Source organism: Urocitellus parryii, chromosome 1, assembly GCF_045843805.1.
Source record: "Urocitellus parryii isolate mUroPar1 chromosome 1, mUroPar1.hap1, whole genome shotgun sequence".
NCBI classification, from domain to species: Eukaryota; Metazoa; Chordata; class Mammalia; order Rodentia; family Sciuridae; genus Urocitellus; species Urocitellus parryii.
In genome coordinates, this window is record NC_135531.1 from 250,692,514 (window position 1) to 250,714,797 (window position 22,284).

Below are 22,284 nucleotides of genomic sequence, written 5' to 3' on the forward strand. Positions count from 1 at the left end.
ATATGACTAAAGTATTCAGATACAATCATGCTAAAATCCTTCAATTTTATCATATTATACTATTAAAGCTAAGCCAAATTTGCCTTGTCATTTACAATTTTGATATGATTCTTTTCCCCATAAATCCTTAGAGAGACCTCTCTACAATCCAAGGATGCTTGTACGTTATAAAGAAATATGATTGCTTGCTCACTTGTCCCCTTATAGAACATGGTCCAGCTATCTTCCTATTTCATCTTCATTTTGATTATTATAGTCACCTCTAAATGGATATGCAGACACTACATAGCTATGACTATTTTAGTTGCTAGAATTTAAAAAATATTTCTATGCTAAATATTGGTAAAACATTGCTCCTTCAAGAAATCCCAAGTTTTCCTTTATATGAATTGCCCTTCATTCCCTGGGAATTTCCCATTTCCCTCAAATCCAAAATGGTACATCCGGGATTTCTGGAACACTGATCTGTTTTTTCCATGCTTATGAAGGATTTATTGTTAAATATTTTGATTATCACCTTTGGGTTTATTGATAAGTTAATGATATTACTGATCTAATCCTTAAATTAGAAAAGCCATTTCATTAGCTAGAACTAAAGGGTAGATAAAAGTTTAGAAACAAAGATAAACAAATGTAAGAGGTTATTTACCAATATTATATTATAATAGATAAAAAATAAAAATTTTATGAGCTTCTTGATTTTAAGGCCAACTGTATTTAATTTTGATTATTTTCCTACTGATAGTGTGTCACACTCTTCATACCCATAATAAAAAAGTATTACTTACTTTTGAAAGAAAGTACTGATAATTATTTTATATGAATTAATATTCCAAATTTCATTGAATATTTGAAAATTATAATAATATATATGTAAGTTAAAACTTACCTACAAAAGCAGGAAGATTTGAACTTTTTTTTGGGCTAGTCTGAAATGAAAGCAGATCAGAGGAAATAGAGAGGAAAAAATAATTAAATGTCAATATAATCTTGAAAGAGCATTATTGTTATTATTATAATGAGAGTAAGTGTTAGCATTTGATTTTATCTCATACAAAAAAAAAGAAATTTATTTACAACAAGTGCATTGGGGGGGGTCTATGACTGAAACATTTAAGGTAAGGTATCCCAAACATTAAAACAAAATGCATGATATTGCATCATACATCATTAAACCTCTTCTAATTCTCCAAGCTCCAGGGGGGGAATAGTAATTTAAAGGACAGCAACAACAAAAAAACTAGGTTAATATCAATGAAACTATATATCAAAAGAAAGGAAGAAAGGAAGGAAGGAAGGAAGGAAGGAAGGAAGGAAGGAAGGAAGGAAGGAAGGAGGGAAGGAAGGAGAAACTACATCAGGGAAAATGGTAACACACATGTTTAAAGAATCATGAAATGAACTTGAACTGTCAAAACCTAAGAGATTAACTACTTCAGAATTCCAGTATAAAATCTAAAACAAATAGGGAACTGCTTAATAAAGGAAATAAGAGGAGGGTAAATTTTGATGTGTAAAGAAATCTCTTCCAGGTCACTAGCTGACCTGGAAGAGGTAACAGAATAGAAAACAAATTGATCATAATAAAGGAGAAGGATGATTGGCATCCTCCAACATTAAACAACAGTAATTCCTGAAGGAGGAGGAGAATTGATTTTCAGAGTTACCCATAGTATAATATTTAAAATGCCTGATTTTCAACAAAAAAACTATAAAATATATAAATAAACATGAAATATGCTGACTTAGAGGAAAAAAAATAGAAATCATTCTTGAGGAAGCCCAAACTTTGAACTCAACAGCAGATATTTTTAAACTACTCTTCTAAATATGCTGAAAAGCTAAAGGGAACCATTGACAAATAACTAAGTATACCAGGAAAAGGAAGTATAAAGAAAAATGAGAACACTAATAAAGAAATAGAAATTATACAAAGGAACTAACTAGAAATTCAACTTATAAAGCACAATAACTGAAATGAAAAATCTACTCGAGTTTAATAGCAGATTAAATTAGGCAGAAGACAGAATCAAGGAGCTTAAAAATAAGAAATTTGAAATTATTCATTATGAGGAGAATAAAGAAAAAAGAATGAAGGAAATTGAAAAGAGCCTAAAGGTTCTATGGAACAACCAAGTCTCCCAAAATACACATTATGGAGTAACAAGAAAAGGGAAAATATTTTTTCAAAAGAAATAAAATTTGAATAAATAATGGCAAACATGTTCCAAATTTGATGAAAGTCATAAATCTATACACCAAGGTCAATAAATTCCAAGGAAGATAAACTCAAAGACACATTATAAGTCAACTGCCAAAAGACAGAAAGAGAAATTAAAAGTAGCAATAAAGAAATGACTTATCATGTATAAGTGATCCTCCATAAGATTAACAGCTAGATTTTCATCAGAAACCATTTAGGTCAGAAGATGGTGGGATGGCTAAGTACCTTACTACCACATACACTGTGTATATTTGATGCAATTCCCATCAAAAATCCAATGATATTCTTCATGGAAATAGCAAAAGCACTCATGAAATTCATCTGGAAAAACAAGAGGTCCAGAATAACCAAAGCAATCTTTAGTGAGAAAAGCAAATCAGGAAGCATCATAATACCAGACCTAAAATTATACTGTAGAGCTATAGCAACAAAAATAACATGGTATTGGCACCAAAACAGGTAGGACCACCAATGGAACAGAATAGAAGACACAGAGACAAAACCACAAACATACATTTACCTTATACAAGACAAAGTTGTCAATAACATTCATTTGAGAAAAGATAGACTTTTTCAACAAATGGTGATGAGAAAACTGAAAATCTATATGTAGTAGAATGAATTTTAACCCCTATTTCTCACCTTGCACAAAACTCAACTCAAATTGTATCAAGGACCTAGGTATTAGACCAGAAATCCCACACATCCTAGAAGAAAAGGTAGGCCTAACACTACACCATACTGGCTCAGGAATTGACTTCCTTCCTCAGAAATGGTCTTCCTTAATAAGATCCCTAAAGCACAAGTAGTAAAATCAATAATCAATAAATGGAATAGCAGCAAACTAAAAAACTTCTTCATAGCAAAGGAAACATTCAAAAGTATGAAGACATAGTTTATGGAATGGAAGAAAATCTTTGCCACCTGCAACTCAGAGCATTAATCTCTAGGATATATGAAGAACTAAAAAAACTTAACATCAAAAACAAAAACACCCAATCAATAAATGAGCAAAGAAACTAAACAGATACCTCACAAAAGAAGAAATATGAATAGTCAACAAATATATGAAAAAATGTTCAAAATCTCTAGCAATTAGAGAAATGCAAATTTAAAAAATATTGAGATTCCATCTCACTTCAGTCAAAATGGCAAAAAAAAAATTTTTTAAAGCTGGGGGTGGGGGCAAATCTCTCAACTAAAAATTTTATAACCAACAAAGGTATTCTTCAAAAATGAAGAAGGTGAGAGTGTCCCAAACTAAGAGAAGCTGGGGAAAATTTGCTGCTAGTAGACCTGTCTTATAAGAAACGCTAAGGGAGTTCTCAGGCTAAAAGGAAAGGACATTCGACAGTAGACACAGACATTAGACTTAAACCCATATTAGTAAATAAAGAATGCTAGAAAATGTATGTGGGGGTGGTAAAAATGTAGAGATTTGTTTGGTTTGGTTTGGTTTTTGATACTGGATATTGAACGCAGGGGTACTTAAACACTGAGACACATCCCTAGCCCTTTTAATTTTTTGTTTTGAGAGAGGATCTCTTTAGGTTGATTAGGGCCTGACTAAGTTGTTGAGGTTGACCTCAAACTTGCAATTCTTCTGCCTCAACTTCCTGAACTGCTGGATTCCAGCATGTGTACCACCACACCTGGCAAAACTGCAGAGGTTTATTTGTTTGTTTTTTGTTTTTTAAGCAATGAAAATTAAGTTGTCATAAACTTCAAATACCCTATTACCACTATGTTTTATGTAAGCCTAACCAAAAAGCAATACCTATAGTAGAAACAGAAAAAATAAAAAGTAAAAAATCAAAGCATACTACCACTAAAAAATAAACAAAATAATTCAATCTCAAAGGGAGACAGCAATAGAAGAAAGGTACAAAGGATCTGCAAAACAACTATAAAACAATTGACAAAATGTTAGCAGTGAGTCTTTACCTATCGATAATTACCTTAAATGTAAATGGACAACATTTTCCTATCAAAAGAATGGAGTATCTGAATGGATTAAATGAAACCCAAAAGTTTCCTACAAGAAAGTAATTTCACCTTTAAAGACACTAAATTTAGACTGAAAATGAAGGGATGGAAAAAGACATAACATGCAAGTAGAAACCAAAAGAGAACTGGAGTAGTTATACATATATCAGATAAAATGAGATTTTTTTAATTAAAAGTTTTAAGAGACAGAATGTCAGTATATAATGATAAGGGGTTGATTTATCAAAAGTATATAATAATTCTAAATGGACAGTCCTCAAACTTATGATGACTTGACTGATGATGTTTCAACTTTATGATGGTTCAAAAAGCAAAACACACTCAATAGAAACTATACTTTGAATCTTGATCTTTTCCCAGGCTAGTAATGACCAATATGATATTTTCTCATTATGCTGAACAGTGGCAGTGAACCACATATCTCTCATGCAAGCAGCACTCTATAATGCACTGTATTGCAAAGTAGGTAGGCTACTAGTAGGCTAGGTGTACAGTATTAAATGCATTTTTTGGCTTAACAAAATTTTCAGCTTACAGTGAGTTTATCAGGATGTAAGTCTATCATAACTGCAGGAATATATGTATGCCCCCAATATGGAAGTACCTAAATATAAAGCAAACATTAATAGATCTGAAGAGAGAAAGAGAGACTGTAATACAACAATTGTAGAGAACTTCAATATCCCAATTTTGAAAAATGGATAGATAATCCAGACAAAAAGTCAATATAGAGGCATTGGATTTGAACTACACTTTAGACCAATTAGACCTAAAAGATATACACAGAACTTTCTATCTGCTAACATTAACAAAATGTTAGCAGTAAGTCTTTACCTATCAATAATTACCTTAAAATTCATCCAGAAGCAGCAAAATACACATTTTTATCAAGTATACTCAGAACATTCTCCAGGTAGGGTGCAAAACAAGTATTAACAAATTTCAGAAGACAAAAACCATATCAAGTATCTTCCCCGATTACAGTGGTATGAAATAGAAATCAATAACAGGAGGAATTTTGGAAAAATCACAATTACATGAATATTAAACAACTTCTCCTGAAAAATATCTTGAGACAAATGAAAATGGGCCCACAACATTACAAAACTTATAGTATGCAGCAGAAGACATATCTAAGAGGGAATTTGAAAGCAATAAGTGCCTACATCAAAAATCAAGAAGGACCTCAAATAAACTACTAGCATTACACCTTCACAAATTAGGAAAAAAACAAATAAAATCCAAAGTGAGTAGGAAGAAAAAATAATGAAAATCCAAGCATAGTTAAATGAATTTCATTATCAATAAAAAACCAGAAACAACCATGAAACTAAAATTTAGAATTCTAAAAGACCACAAGAGACTACTATGAATATTACATATCAATAAATTGGACAACCTACAAGAAATGGACAATTTTCTAGAAACATTCTAACAAGTCTTAATAAAAAACAACAACAATTAAAAAACCCAGATAACCTGAATAGACCAGTAATAAGGAATGCAACTGAATCAGCCAATAGTAAGACATCTCCCATCAAAGAAATCCCCAACAGACAGCCTACATCCTGGGAGCAAATTTTTACCCCTCATACATCAGATAGAGCACTAAAATCTAGGGAATATAAAGAACTCAAAAAGCTAAGCACCAAAATAAAAACAAATAACCCAATCAATAAATGGGCCAATGACCTGAACAGACATTTCTCAGAAGATGATATACAATCAATCAACAAATATATGAAAAAATGTTCATCATCGCTAGCAATTAGAGAAATACAAATCAAAACTATTCTAAGATATCATCTCACTCCAGTCAGCATGGCAGCTATTATGAATTACTCCAGTCAGGATGGCAGCTATTATGAATACTAAAAATGATAAATGTTGGTGAGGATGTGGGGAAAAGGTACACTCATACACTGCTGGTGGGACTGCAAATTGGTGCAGCCAATATGGAAAGGAGTATGGAGATTTCTTGGAAATCTGGGAATGGAACCACCATTCGGCCCAGCTATTCCTCTCCTTAGTCTATACCCAAAAGACTTAAAAACAGCATACTACAGGGCCACAGCTACATCAATGTTTATAGCAGCACAATTCACAATAGCTAAACTGTGGAGCCAACCTAGATGCTCTTCAGTGGATGAATGGATTAAAAAAATGTGGCATATACACACAATATAATTTTACCCAGCAATAAAAGAGAACAAAATCATGGCATTTGCAGGTAAATGGATAGAGTTGGAGAAGATAATGCTAAATGAAGTTAGCCAATACCCAAAAAAAGAATGCGGAATGTTTTCTCTGATATCAGAAGACTGACTCATAGTGGGGTAGGGAGGGGGAGCATGGGAGGAATAGATGAATTCTAGATAGGGCAGAGGGGTGGGAGGGAAAGGGAGGGGACAGAGGATTATCAAAGGTGATAGAACGTGATCGACATCATTATCCAAAGTACATGTATGAAGACACAAAATTGGTGTCAACATACTTTATATACAGAGTTATGAAAAACTGTGCTGTATATGTGTAATAAGAATTGTAGGCTGGGGATGTGGCTCAAGCGGTAACACACTCACCTGGCATGCACCGGGCGCTGGGTTCAATCCTCAGCACCACATAAAAAAATAAAATGAAGATGTTGTGTCCACTGAAAAATAAATATTAAAAAATTCTCTCTCTTCTCTAAAAAAATTAAGAATTGTAATGCATTCCGCTGTCATTTATTTTTAAAAAATCAATAAAAAAAGAAAATAAGTCAACCAAAAAAAAAATCTTTCACTTTTTATTAAAAAGTGGGGAAAAGGAAACTCATGATTACGTGACTTTACTATATTCTAACAAACATTTAAAGAACTAATATCAACTATTCTCAAACTCTTCCAAAAAAATGAATAGGAGGAAATACTTCCATTCTCATTTTATGGGGCAAGCATTACCCTGATACCCAAAGCTGGATAAGGACATTACAAGAAAAGAAAACCACAGATCAGTATTCATCATGAATACACATGCAAGAATTCTCAATAATTCACTAGCAGGCCAAATTCAAAGCATATTAAAAGGATCATTCACCATGAACAAGTGGGATTTATATATGAATGTGTTATATAACATTAACAAAGTAAAGGACAAAAAACATCTCAATAGACAAAAAAAGCATTTGACAGAATTCAACACTCTTTCATAATAAAAGTGACCAACAATTGGACATCAAAGCAATGTACCTCAACACAACAAAGCCCATAATACCATTAGTTAACATTCTACTCCACAGTGAAAAGCTGAAAGTTCTTCCTCTAAGATCAGAAACAAGGATGTCCATTCTTCCCACTTCTATTCAACATAGTACCAGAACAGTGAAAAAAAGAAAGAAAGAAAATGCATACTGAATAGAAAGAGAGGTGTTACTGTTTCTGTATGCAGATGATATGATCTTATATGTAAAAAACCTAAAGAATCCTCCAAAATTCTGTAATAGCTAAAAAGTTAATTCAATTTACAGAATAGAAAATCAACATAAAAAAATCAATTGTGTTTCTTTACACTAACAAGGAGCTAACTGAAAAAGAAATCAGGAAAGCAATCCCATTTATATAAGAGCTAAAAACATTAGGAATAAATTTTTAACAAGGTGGAAGATCTGTACACTGAAAACCACAATCAGTGATGGGAACAACTGAAGTAGACACAAATAAATGGGAAGATATCCTGTGGTCATCAATTGGAAGAATAAATCTGGCAAAATGTTTGTATTACCCCAATCTACAGATTCAATTCAATCTCTGTCAAAATTCCAATGTCATTTGTTTTTCACAGAAAAAAAATTCTAAAATTTATATGGAATAAGAAGAGACTCTGATTAATCAAAGAAATTTTAAGCAAACTGAACAAAACTGGAGGCATCACACTACCTGATATTAACTTCTACTACACAAAGCTATAGCAATAAAAACAGCATGTTCTTGGTATAAAAACCAGACACATAGATGAATGGAACTGAATAGAGAGCCTAGAAATAAATCCATGCATTTGTATTCAATTAGTTTTCAACAAAGAAGCCAAAAACAAACAATAAGGAAAAATAGTTCCGTCAGTAAATAGTGACAGGAAAAAAACATGTCCTACTTGCAGATGAATGCATGCATTTGGATCTGATCTTATACCATATATAAAAATCAACTTGAAATGGGTTAAAGACAAATGTAAGATTAAAATTATAAAACTACTAGAAGAAAATAGAGTGGGAAAGTGTATAACATTGGTGCAGGTGATAATTTTTTGCATATGATCTTAAAAGCACAAGCAAAAAAAACACCAGACAAATGGGATTTAAAAAGCTACTGTACAATACAGGATGACAATCTATAGAACGGAATAAAGTATTTACAAACTTAATGTCTGATAAAGGGTTAATATTCAAAATATATAAGAAATTAAAACAACTTAATAGTAAGACATCCCCCCGCAATTTAAAAACAGACCTAAGTATACATTTCTCAAAAGAAGACATACAGTTAACAGGTATATGAAAAGTGCTCATCATGTCTAGTCATCAGGGAAATGAAAATTAAAATCACAATATCATTTCACATATATTGAAGTGTCTATATTAAAAAGATGAAAAAACACAACATGTAATTCCTGAATGTTGAGGAAAGAGAACTCCAATACACTGTTGGTGGAAATTTAAATTAGATAGTCATTATGGACGACTATATAGAGGATCATCAATAAATTAAAATTAGAAATACCATATGAAGCAGCATCCTTCTACCGAATATATATTGAAAAGAAATGAAATTGATATGAAGAGATATCTGCATTTCCATGTCCACACTGCAGCATTATTTTCAACACCTAAGCTATGGAATCCACCTATGTATACACCAACAGATGAAATGATAAAAAAAATATGGTACATATTCACCAGAGAATAATATTCAGCCTCAAAAAAAAGAAGGAAATCCTGTCATTTGTGACAACAAGGATGAACCTAAAGGACAGTATACTAATAAGCCAGGCACAGAACAACAAATACAGTGTAAGTGGAATGTAAAAAAGTAGATCTGAAGAATGATGATGACCAGAAATTAGGGTGAGGGTTGGTCAAACAGAAAGAATACCTTAAAGAGATTCGTTATACCACACAGTGACTATAGTTAGTAACAATGTATCAGCTTGAAACTGGATAAGAGGGATTTTAAATGTTCTTTTCCCTAACACACAAAGTAAATCCATATGTTAATTAGCTTGGCTTAGCTGTTCCACAATGTATACATATTACAAAACATTATGTTGTACACCAAAAATATATATTGTTTTAGTCAGCTTTTTATCTGCTGTGACTAAGGGACCTGACCAGAACAACAGTAGAGGAGTTAAAGTTTATTTGAGGGCTCACAGTTTCAGAGGTGTTAGTGCATAGAAGGCCAGCTCCATTCCTCAGGGCTTGAGGTAAAGCAGAACATCATGACAGAAGAGTGTGGCAGAGGGAAGCAGCTCATACAGTGATCAGAAAGTGCAGAGAGAGTGAGTCTCCTTGCCAGACACAAATATACACCCCAAAGCATGCCCCAATTCCCACCTCCTCCAGCCACACCCTACCACTTCAGTCACCACTCAGTTAATCCCTATCAGGGGATTAATCAACTAATTGGGTTACCACTCTCACAACCCATTCATTTCTCCTCTGAACCTTCTTACATTGCCTCATACGTGAGCTTCTGGGGGACACCTTATATCCGAACTGTAACAAATATGATTTTATTTGCTCCCCCCAAAAAAACTTTAAAAATGAAGTGCTTATATATGCTACAACATGATGAAACTTGAAAGATATTATGCTAAGTAAAAAAGTCAGACACAAAAGGTTATATATTGTATAATTCCATTTACATTAAATATTCAGAATAGGTAAATCCATAGAGACAGATGTCAATTGATGGTGTCCAGTGGCTTGAGAGATGAGCAAATGCTTGTATAAAGTTTTCTTCAGCTGAAACAATTCCCAGAGGGTTGACAGCTAAAGGCTTTCCTCCAACAGCACCCCAACAGCTTGGAAGCAAGTCCTATATTCATAAAATAGGCTCTAAATGGCAAATTATGACATCCACAAAGTCCATCCTTTGTGCTGCAAAAATCCAATCCTTCATACAGGTTCTGGAAGCAGATCCTCAAGGATTCCAGGGGATCTCTCTTCCTAGGAGAAATCTAGAAGAAGAAAATTATTGGGACATACTGTAGCTCCCACCTCTGCAGCTGGTCTCAGAGATAACTGAATCAAAATTTCTCTCCTTAACTATCCATTCTAGATTCTGCTGATTTTCAGTTAGCATTTCTGCTGATCTTGATGGTTTACCCAGTTATAGTGCCTCATTTCTGAAGGGTCTGAGCCTTTGGTCACTTCTCGGGCTGAGGTAGCTAGTTTGATTATGATGAAAATTGGACAAGGAATTCCCAGGAGGCACCAAACTAGATCTTCTCCATGTCCCATGTTCCTCCATGCTCCCATTGCACAACAGCAGCCCTACCTCCTCTGGGTGATCAAACTCAATTATCCCTGACAAGATGGTGACTCCTATTCCTATTTACTGGTGACTTGTCCCAAGAAGTAGAATTACCTGGCCAGGCTTATAGTAAAATGAACCTCCTCCTGATGGAAGTGCCCCCTATTTGGGAAGCAAGACCTCTAAACTCACAGAGCCCAGAGTTGTGAAACAGAAAGCACAAACTTCCCAAGTGATGGGTTGCTGAATAAAACAGGATTGAAGATGAAATAAAAATCTTCCACGATAAACAAAAGTTAAAAGAATTTGCAGCTAGAAAACCAGCTCTTCAAAACATCCTTGGCAAAACATTACAGAAAGAGGAAATGAAAAATAACAATGAAAACCAACAGCGGGAGGAAGTACAGTAAAGGAAAAACTAATCAAAGAGGAAAAACAAATCATGTTAAGTAACATAAACAAACAAACATGGCTGGAAGTACAAACCATATCTCAATAGTAATCCTAAATGTTAATGGCTTAAATGCACCAATCAAAAGACATAGGCTAGTAGACTGGATTAAAAAAAAAGATCCAACAATATGCTGCCTACAGGAGACTCATCTGATAGGAAAAGACATACAAAAAAAAAAAAAAGGAAAAGACATACACAGACTGAAGGTGAAAGGTTGGGAAAAATCATACCACTCACATGGACCTCGAAAGCAAGCAGGGGTGTCCATACTTGTATCAAATAAAATAGATTTCAAGCCAAAGTTAATCAAAAGGGATAAAAAAGGACACTACATCCTGCTCAAGGGAACCATACACCAACAAGACTTAACGATCATTAATATATATGCCCCAAACAGCTATGTTCATCAAACAAACTCTTCTCAAGTTCAAGAGTCAAACAGACCACAACACAATAATCATGGGAGATTTTAACACACCTCTCTCACCACTGGACAGATCTTCCAAACAAAAGTTGAATAAAGAAAACATAGAGCTCAATAATACAATTAATAACTTAGACTTAATTGACATATATAGAACATACCACCCACATCAAGCAGATACACTTTCTTCTCAGCAGCACATGGATCCTTCTCAAAAATAGACTATATATTATGTCACAGGGCAAATCTTAGCAAATACAAAGGAGAAGAGATACTACCATGCATTTTATCTGATCATAATGGAATGAAATTGGAAATCAATAATAAAATAAGAAAGAAAAAATCCAACATCACATGGAGAATAAACAATATGCTACTGAATGAACAAAGGGTTACAGAAGACATCAAAGAGGAAATTTAAAAATTCTTAGAGATAAATGAAAACTCGGACACAACATATCGAAATCTCTGGGACACTATGAAAGCAGTACTAAGAGGAAAATTCATTTCATGGAGTTCATTCCTTAAAAGAAGGAAAAGCCAACAAATAAATGACCACATACTACACCTCAAAGCCTTAGAAAAAGAAGAACAAATCAACAGCAAATACAATAGAAGGCAAGAGGATGTGGGAAAAAAGGTACACTCATACATTGCTGGTGGGACTGCAAATTGGTACAGCCAATTTGGAAAGCAGTATGGAGATTCCTTGGAAAGCTGGAAATGGAACCACCATTTGACCCAGCTATTCCCCTTCTTGGACTATGCCCAAAAGACCTAAAAAGAGCATACTACAGGGACACAGCCACATCAATGTTTATAGCAGCACAATTCACAATAGCTAGAATGTGGAACCAACCTAGATGCCCCTCAATAGACGAATGGATAAAAAAAAGTGGCATTTATACACAATGGAATATTACTCAGCACTAAAAAAATAACAAGATCATGGCATTTGCAGGCAAATGGATGGCATTAGAGCAGATTATGCTAAGTGAAGTTAGCCAATCCCTAAAAAACAAATGCCTAATGTCTTCTCTGATATAAGAGGGGTGACTCAAAATGGGATAGGGAGGAAGAGCATGAGAAGAAGACTACCACTAAATAGGAAAGAGAGGTGGGAGGGAAAAAAGGGGAGAAAGGGAGTTGCACGAAAGATGGAAGGAGAACCTCATTGTTATACAGAATACATATATGACGCTGTGATGAGAAAAAGAAAAAAAAAGTGTGTCACATTAAATTGGATAGAGAGAAAGGATGGGAGAGGAGGGGAGGAGTAGGGAGGATAGGAAGGGCAGCAGAATAGAATAGACAATATGATTGATGTATGTACATTCCATTTATGTATTATGTCAAAATACATTCTGATGTCATGTATGACTAAAAATAAATAAATAAATAAATAAAATTAAAAAACAGTATTCCTAATTAAATTTGAAATTCAGGTAAATAAGAAATGTTTAAGTAAAAATATTTTAAATATGTAAATATAAATATATTTTTAAGTATCAAATATTGCTAGAACAATGTGTTAGCTTTCTGTTGGTGTGGTTAAAATACATGAGAAGATCAATTTTACAGGAAAAACAATAAATTTTGGCTCATGGTTCCAGTCCATGGTTGGCTAGCCCCATTACTTTGGGGCCCATGATAAGGCAGAGCACCAGGGCAGAAAGGCATGGTACAGTACAGCTGCTCACCTCATGGTGGCCAGGAGGAAGAGGGAGAGAAGAAAGGTCCAGGAACAAAACATACCCTTCAGAGGCATGCCTTTTTCTACCTAGGCCCCTAAAGTTTCTACATTTCCCTGTAGTGCCACCAACTGGGGACAAAGTCTTCAACAAATGAGACATTCTAGATCCAAACTGTACTTTTTGTTTATAAGAAATTCAAATTTTACTGAGTTTTCTGTATTTCTATTTACTAAATATATGATGACCCTAGCGAGTATATCACTGTGAATGATACTAAGCAGGGTCACTCCTGCTTTCAATCTTTGGTTCTCAGACCCAATGTGTTCTAACTATTGGAATCACAGCATTGTATAAAATGGTAAAGGCCTGGTCCTTAATGTAACAATGTTCAGAGGTGAGGCTCTTGAAAGTAATTGGATCATGAGGGCTTTAACCTCATCAATGGGTTGATCTATTGATAGATTCATAGCTGAATGGACTATTGAGAGGTGGAGAAAAACAACCTTTCTCTTTTTCCTTCCTGGCTGCCAGGAGGTGAGCTGCTTTCTCCACCAGGTCCTGCCACCTTGATGTTCTGCCTTCTCACAGACTGAAACAAAATGGAGTCAAGTTGACTATGGACTCAAACCTCTGAAATTATAATTCAAAATAAACCTTTCCTCCTTTAGATTGTTTTTCTCAGGTATTTTGTCACAGCTACAGAAACCTGACTGATCCAGTAACATTTTTACTTCCTATAAGTATCTCATAACAACATGCTGTATACCTTAAATCTATGTAATGAAAAAATGTATGTGAGGCAATAGGTATGTTCTTCCTCTGCCTCTTATGTAAGGATGGTACCCACCTGGGCAACTTACTATAATTTCCCCATCTCAAGGTCCACCACTTAATCACACCTGTAGTCTTTGTCATATAAGGTTAACATTTACAGGATCCAGTGATTAGAATATGATATCTTTGGGTACTATTAGCCATCCTACTACAGAATAAATTCAAATAGTTGTCCCTTGGTATCCAGAGGGGGGTGGTCCCAGGTACTCTGATGATATCAGAATTCTGAGATGCTCAAGACCTTTTTACAAAATAATGTATAGTATTTGCATATAGCCTACACCTATCCTCATGTTATACTTTAAGTCATCTCTAGATTACATATAATAATCAATACTATTTAAATACCATGAAAAAACTTGTTATACTGCATTGCTTAGGGAAAATGTCAAGAAAAAAATCTGTTCATGTTCTGTGCAGATATATTTTCTTTTAGAATAATTTCATTCTGCAATTAATTGAATCTGTGGACGTGGAACCTGAAGATATTACAGGGTAGATTACATATACTTTTATGTTAAATATAAATATAATTCTGACTGAAACCTTAAGCTATCATATAAGAAGTCTGGCTACCCTACTGTAAATAAACACATGGAGGCCACTAGAGTAGGAAAGACTATGAAACTACATGGACTACAAGGCTCATTCATCTCAGGATCCTAATTGAGATAAACTTTCCAGTCATTTTCAATGAGGCACCAGATATATGAATGAGTCATCTTGGGGACAATTTAGGAAAGTCCCAGAAGACTGTATGTGAAGCAGAACTTCCCATATAAGTACAATCAACACACCAAAGGCATGGTGGTAAAAATGTTTTCAGACACTTAAGCTTTGGGGTGGTTTGGCGCGCAAATATATAAGAATGGGTACCTAGAGATAGATTGCTGCCACAACAAAAACCTAAAACATTGCAATTTATTTGGGGACTGCATGTTAGACAATAGCCGAGGGAGCTTCAATAAAACTGTTAGATAATGCTGGAAGGACATGTAGGTAATTTTTACTAGGGACAAAAATGGTAACCAACTTTTTCTAGTTGTGAAAAGTGTGGCAACCCTGCTCCCTGTGTTAACAGGAAATAAAAGCACTGAGTATTTGGCTACAGAAATTTCTAGGAAGCATGATGAAAGTGACAAATGGATTCTTTTAGATGTCTATTACAAAATACAAATAAAAAGAAGTGACCTTTTCTAGCAGAATCCAGGAGAAATATTTATGAACCAGAATTTTTCTGGAATATAAAAGTGTGTCTCATACACACCTCTCCTAGTCAATGACCATCAAAGTAGGAAATGACCTCAGGGTGAAGATCAAATCTACAGCAATACCAGTAAAGTGTGATGTCAAGGTCAAGATCACAGGGGTATGGATATAAGATTTGTTGTTAAAATCTCAAAAAGATGTAAGGTTGTACCTCATAGACCCACTGAGGAAGATAAAATTTATTCTCAGAATTTTAGGTAGCATCTCAATCCCTCTCTGCTAGACAGGAACATTTCTAAAATTCTTAAGGATGTTATGTCACAGTACTCTGATTCTCAACTCAAGGAAATATAGGCCTTTCTTAAAGATATACAGGGGTATGATAATTGCCTAATTAAGATCAGAATTTATTACATAAAATGACCACAAAATCTTTAAAAAGAATCATAGTATCTTGAACTGAAAAGAACAGGAACAGCTGGGCACCATGGCACCCACCTATAATCCCAATAGCTCAGGAGGCTGAGGCAGGAGGATCACAAGTTCAAAGCCAGCCTCAGGAAAATTAAGGCACTAACTAAGCAACTCAATGAGACCCTGTCTAGAAATAAAGTACAAAACAGGACTGGGGATGTGGCTCAAGGGTTGAGTATCCCTGAGGTTCAATACTTGGTACCCCCTCAAAAAAAGAATAGGAACAATTGAAAGTAAAAAGAGACACTCAAACCCCCAACTTTCAGGCAGAACACAAATTGAAAAGATATTCAACTACAAACAGAAGTTCTTCCTTATGGAAAAAGATTAATCTGAGGAAAAGCCAAGAACTTCAGAATTATTATGGTCTACTGACAGCTACATGTTTCATGTTGGCCCTCCTCCATCTTTGGAATCCTACGTTTCTATTCCAGTTTTTCTGTTCTGGACTCACTATTGTATGTAGGGGATAGAAAACTGATAAATTCACAGATTTCAAAACTGAGAGGTACCACAACCAAGGAGCCTCTCTCATCTGGACTTGGTTTAGATGCTGAAATTCTGTATTTCAAGCCCAAGCTTAATGCAGTAATAGCATAAAGACTGAGGATATGGGAAGGGAAATAAATATATTTTGCATGTGGGATGGAAATTACTTGCTAAGTAATTAAAAATCTGTAGTTAATCTCCAAATATGGTCCACAATGAACCATACCTCCCAAGATTCATACCCTTCTGTGAACTAAGCCTGGCACTTGCTATACTCCATACTGAACTAAGTCTGGCACTTGCTATAACTAACAGATTCAGAGGAGATAAACCTGAATTAGTATGAAGCCAAAGTTTTCAGAGGTCCTGAAGCTTCTATTTCTGTAATTTGGAAGGCCTCAGCTGCCACATAAGTTCAGCTGCCTTGTTAAAAAGACCACATAGACCACAAGAGATCACAGTTGAGGGCCAATTCCTGAGAAAGTATATGCAGTATCAAACTAGATGTCCAAACAGCCCAGCTCAGCCCAGCCTTACAGCTGTTCCCATCAAAGTGTCAATCATGTAAGTGAGCCACCGTTAAGTATTTCAACCCAATCGAGCCCCTAAATGACCACAAGTCCAACAAATTTCCAATATCATGTGAAACAAAAGTGCTCAGCTAAGCATAGTCAGTCCCACAAAATCTTGAGAGATAATAACTGTCTTAAGTCACTAAGTTTTAGAGTGGTTTGTTGTGCAGCAACAAATTATTTATGAAATGAAAAATGAACATTTTGGAAGTCAGACTGAATAAAATCAAAGGCAAACTACAAACTATGGAAAAGTACTTGACTATGCAAGTTGTCACTATTCTTAAACAGAAATAATTTAAAAATATATAATCCATATGTCTTCAAAAGAGGAAAAAATAGACAAAGGACATGGTCTTCTACTTATAGGGAAAATGAAAATAACTATTAAGCATGAAAAGGTTTTAATCATTATTTAGAGACTGTTAATACTCAAATACTGCTGGTGAATATGTAAAGTCATATAATCTTTCTGGACAGTAATTTGTCAACATACCATTTCTGTATTATTAGATAATCACATATTCAAATAAATAGTAAAAGAACACCAATTTCAAACTTTAAAAAATGTTCAAGAATATGGAAACTGTCTTAAAAAAATCATAGAATAACCATACTTGAGGATATTTTGCATCTTACAAATTTTTGAAAATTCAGGTGTGCTTATAATGTTAACTCATAAAAGCAAAATATAAAATTATATGTATAGTTTTATCCAAGTTGTAAAATTAAAGTATATATAGGCATAATGAAGATAAAGATAGATCTATAAATAGATATAATAAAATATAAACTTTCTAAATTTTATATGATCATGCATTACTTTCTTGTTTAGTAAAAAGAATAACTCCCTAGCTAGAGATATTTAATAAAATTGTATCTTTTGAAATTTGGAAGGGAATTTAGAAATGATCTGGTCTGATATATCAAAGGATGAGGAAATAGGTCTACAGATTTAGGTGACAAAGCTAGCTGAAATATTTAGAAGCAGAGCCTTACTTAGAACCCTTACTTGATCCATACACCTTTTCATACTGTTTTTTAAAGAGCTACCTTTAGTACACACCTGTAATTCCAGCTACTTTGGAGGTTGATACAGGAGTATCACAAAGTTAAAGGCCAACTTGAGCAACCTAACAAGACTCAGTCTCAAAATAAAAAATAAAGGTGGGACAGCACTGGGACTGGGGATGTAGCTCAGTGGTAGAGCATCCCTGGTTTCATCCCTGGTACCAAAATAAAAAGAGCTACCTGTAATAGTGATTCAAATGGGATGCAAAGATCTAAGCAAAATACTATCATTTTGAGAAAGGCTTTACTCTGGTGTACCTTTAAATTTATATTCTTTTAAAAGTATAACATTATTTGTAACAAGGATAACATATACTATTTTCTGTAATATAAAATACAACAGTTTTATTAATTTTTCTACTGAAATAACTTCCCAGGCTTTTACATTTCCTTTGAATTTATATTTTGCTACTGATGTTAATTTTAAAAATGAACTTTAAAAAAGTAACACTTTCAGCAGAATTTTGCATGCGCCTATGAGATTAGTTTATATAATTTGTATCTCAGATCACTTTGCTTTTTCTTCAAAAGTTTTCCTCATTTATCAGTAAAAACTGGGTGTAGAAATATTTAATACCCTTAGACACATTTCTACTTAGAGACATATGAATATATTTTCAATTTATTTGTCTTTAATTTTTTTAAAAATAAATCATTTTCCCACTAGTCTGTACTTCAAATATGAAGATAGGCTAATTCAAGATCTTCTAAATCATGGCTTTGAAAGCTACCTTTCAATTTCAAATCTGGGGAAACTAAGCTTGTGTTCTTCCTTTCAGCTAAGGTTAGATAGCAGCTTTGCCACCTAGTTCCTCTTGAAGATGAAGCCAAATTCCTCCTCCTTATTGACTCTGGCTCCATACAGATACTACTCAACTTTACCTCTGATAGAGCTGAAATTGCTTTTAAAATGCTTCGATGTGTGTCATCTGATTTTGCATCTGTTAGAAATGGTATACTTCTCCTTTCCTCTGGCATGACTTCTGATTGGCCTTCACTGAAAAATGGTATTTTTTCCAGTAGGGTTTTTTCCTGCCTAGGAATAGAGGGCAGTAGAGAGTCTGAGGGTAGAGGTGTTGACATAACACTCTCAGGAGTAGCAAGAATTGAATAATCTTGGTCCAATAGGCTCGAAGTTGATGGAGGTACGCCTTCTTTATTATCATCACCCAGCAACTAGAAAATATAGCAATAAAACAAGCTACTAATTAAATGTTATTCACTAGAAAGTACTGAAAACAAATTAAAATCGATTGTACCCTTATCCTTTATCATGTTACCATGACTACATGGTAATGACTACATTAATTAACAAAAGGAATGAGAAATTCTCTAATTCTGGAATCAGAATTAGATAAAACAGTGGCTTATAAAATAATGGTTCTCTTAGGTCAGGATTTTATAATCAGTAACATCTTTAAAAAGAAAATCTGGGATCTGACATTTTAGTGTTATACTATCACCAATATGTTATGAAACATGGGAAATTTTAATAGCATAATAACACAAAGAACAATATTATAAAATAACAAGATATTATATAAAAGAAAGGAAACTTTAGTAGCAAAGTACTACAAAGAATCATGTCATAAAGTAAAGGATAGCCTGTTTAGTTAAATAAATTCAGCTTTATGAAAAATTCAATGTATTCACTTTTTTTCTTCTCTCCTTGAACTGGGAAAGACAGTACACACTGATTCTTCAAATTTGTATTTATAAGCCTCTGACCAAAAAATGGAAATCATTAAATCCTACTTGTCAAGCAGTAGAAAAAAACTTTTCCTATTGTTTACATGGGATCTACTGTTATAATAGAATGGATGCCTGCTATAAAATTAGCTGAAGAGCAAATTATATTAAGTGAATTTCTTTTTGCTGATTTTTACTGTAAAATACATGATATTATTCCATGAACAAAGTTTATAATATGATAAATTAAAAGATTTGGTGAGAAAGAGCCCAGAATGTGGGTAGGTCTATGGCAACCATGTCTAAGGTCTTATGTAGAATTTCATAGTTAGTTCTTATCTTCCTTTCTTCTCTTCCTGAAAACCTTTTTTGTTTCCTATCTTCATATATATTCTTAAGGGCTACTGTTTTATGCTGAAACCAATATTTTCAGAGGGCAATTTAACTTTAAAAAATTGTACAATGGTATAAATGTTCTCATATAGAAATAACCATGAAACAACTGAATAATTTCTCAGGTGCTTTTTTTCTTTACATATGTAACTATTTCTCCATTCACAAATATTTCACCCCTGCTGGGTGTGTTATCCCAGGCATGTTCCTCTAGAGGCTGAGGCAAGAGGATCACAAGTTCCAAGCCAGCCTCAGCAACTTAGCAAGGCCCTAAGCAACTTAGTGAGACCCTGTTTCTAGATGAAATGTACAAAAAGGTTGGGGATGTGGCTCAGTGGTTAAGTGCCCTAGATTCAATTCCTAGTATAAACAAAACAAAAAACAAGCATTTCACCCCTTCATAAAATAATGACTATTAGACATTTTCTTCCAACTTCCCTTACCTCACTTGGAGTAATTTCAGGTTCATTGTCTTTAACAGGGATATCTATTAAAAAAAAAAAAAAGCAAATAGAAGTACTTTGTTACACAAAACAATAAAAAAATTATTTATATTTATGTACACAATAAATATTATTACACTTTTTCTCACTACAAACAAATATCAACTTAAGTCAAAGCACCTATCCTAACATAAACACTGCTTAGTTAAAATAGGGTGATGAATCTCTGGGAAGATGGAGGAGTAATAATCAAACAAGTATGGGGATGAGATCAAAACATGCATGAAGGGATAAGATTTTCCTGTTATTTTTAATAAATATGCTATTTCCAAAAATGCCTACACCATTTTATATTCCCACCAATAGTGTACAAGGGTCCCACTTTCTCTACACCCCTGACAAATGTGTGATCTTTGGACTTTTTGATAACAGCTATACTAATACAACTGTGAGATAGTATCTCATTTTGATTCTGATTTGCATTTCCCTGATGATTAAAGATGTTGGGCATATTTTCTTTTTTTTTTAATTTTAATATTTATTTTTTAGTTTTCGGCAGACAAAACATCTTTATTTGTACGTGGTGCTGAGGATCGAACCCGGGCCACACATGCCAGGCCAGCGCGCTACCTCTTGAGCCACATCCCCAACCCCTGTTGGGCATATTTTCAAACACCTACTGATCATTTGTATATCTTCTTCAAAGAAGTACATACTCAAGTCTTAGCCTATTTTTTAATTGAGTTAGTTTGTTGTTGTTGCTTGAGTTGAAGTTATTCCTTATATATTTTAAATGTGAATCCCTTATCAGATATATGATTTGCAAATATTTTTTCCCTTTCTGTAGGTTATCTATTCACTCTGTTGTTTCTTTTATTGCATAGAAACTTCTTGGCTGGAGGTAGCCCCATTCTCCATTGTTGCTTTTGTTGCCTTGTGCTTTTTGTCTATTAAAGAAATTACTGCCCACACCAATGTCATTGAATTTTTCCTCTTTATTTTCTTCTAGGGGTTTTAGAGTTTCAGAAATTATGTTTAAGTCTTTAATCCATTTTCCTTTTCAGATAGTTCATGGTTGGTGTTCAGATTTTTGTATGCTGATTTCGTATCCTAAAACCTCACTGAATCCATGAATTAGTTCTAATGGGGTTTTTCTTCTAGAGGCTTTAGGATTTTCTACATATGAGATCATGACATCGGCAAAGAAAATTTTCCTTCATTCCTTCCAATTTGAAATCCTCCTATTTATTTTTCTTGACTAATTGCTCTGAGTAGGAGTCTATGATATGAGCAAAAATTCAGGCAACTTCTTAGCTAGAATATAATACAAATGGCTTCTAGTCCAATTTCTAACAGAGTCCTCCTTCTCCTATAAAATCTCACAAGCCTCTATCGAGATGATCATATGGTTCTTATTTTTAAGTCTATTGATGTGGTGAATAACATTTATTGATTTCCGTATATTGAACCAGCCTTGCATCCCAGGGATGAATCCTACTTGATCACGGTGTATAATTTTTTTGATATGTTTTTGAATCCGATTCGCCAGAATTTTATTGAGGATTTTTGCTTCTAGGTTCATTAGAGATATTGGTCTGTAGTTTTCTTTCTTTGAAGTGTCTTTGTCTGGTTTAGGCATCAGGGTGATGTTGGCCTCGTAGAATGAATTTGGAAGTTCTCCCTCTTTCTATTTCCTGAAATAGCTTGAAAAGTATTGGCGTCAGTTCCTCTTTAAAGGTTTTGTAAAACTCTGCTGTATACCCATCCGGTCCTGGGCTTTAATTAGTTGGTAGTC

The 22,284-nt window shown here is 34.1% G+C and overlaps 1 protein-coding gene across 1 annotated transcript in view; it reads right to left on the reverse strand.

Annotated features, from left to right (window-relative positions):
* The window catches only part of Catspert (catsper channel auxiliary subunit tau), a 126,546-nt gene that overhangs the window by 36,603 nt on the left and 67,659 nt on the right, over positions 1-22,284 (reverse strand). The window contains 2 exon segments of the mRNA XM_026405358.2: positions 18,847-19,140; positions 20,490-20,533. Coding sequence (XP_026261143.2) covers positions 18,847-19,140; positions 20,490-20,533 — 338 coding nt within the window.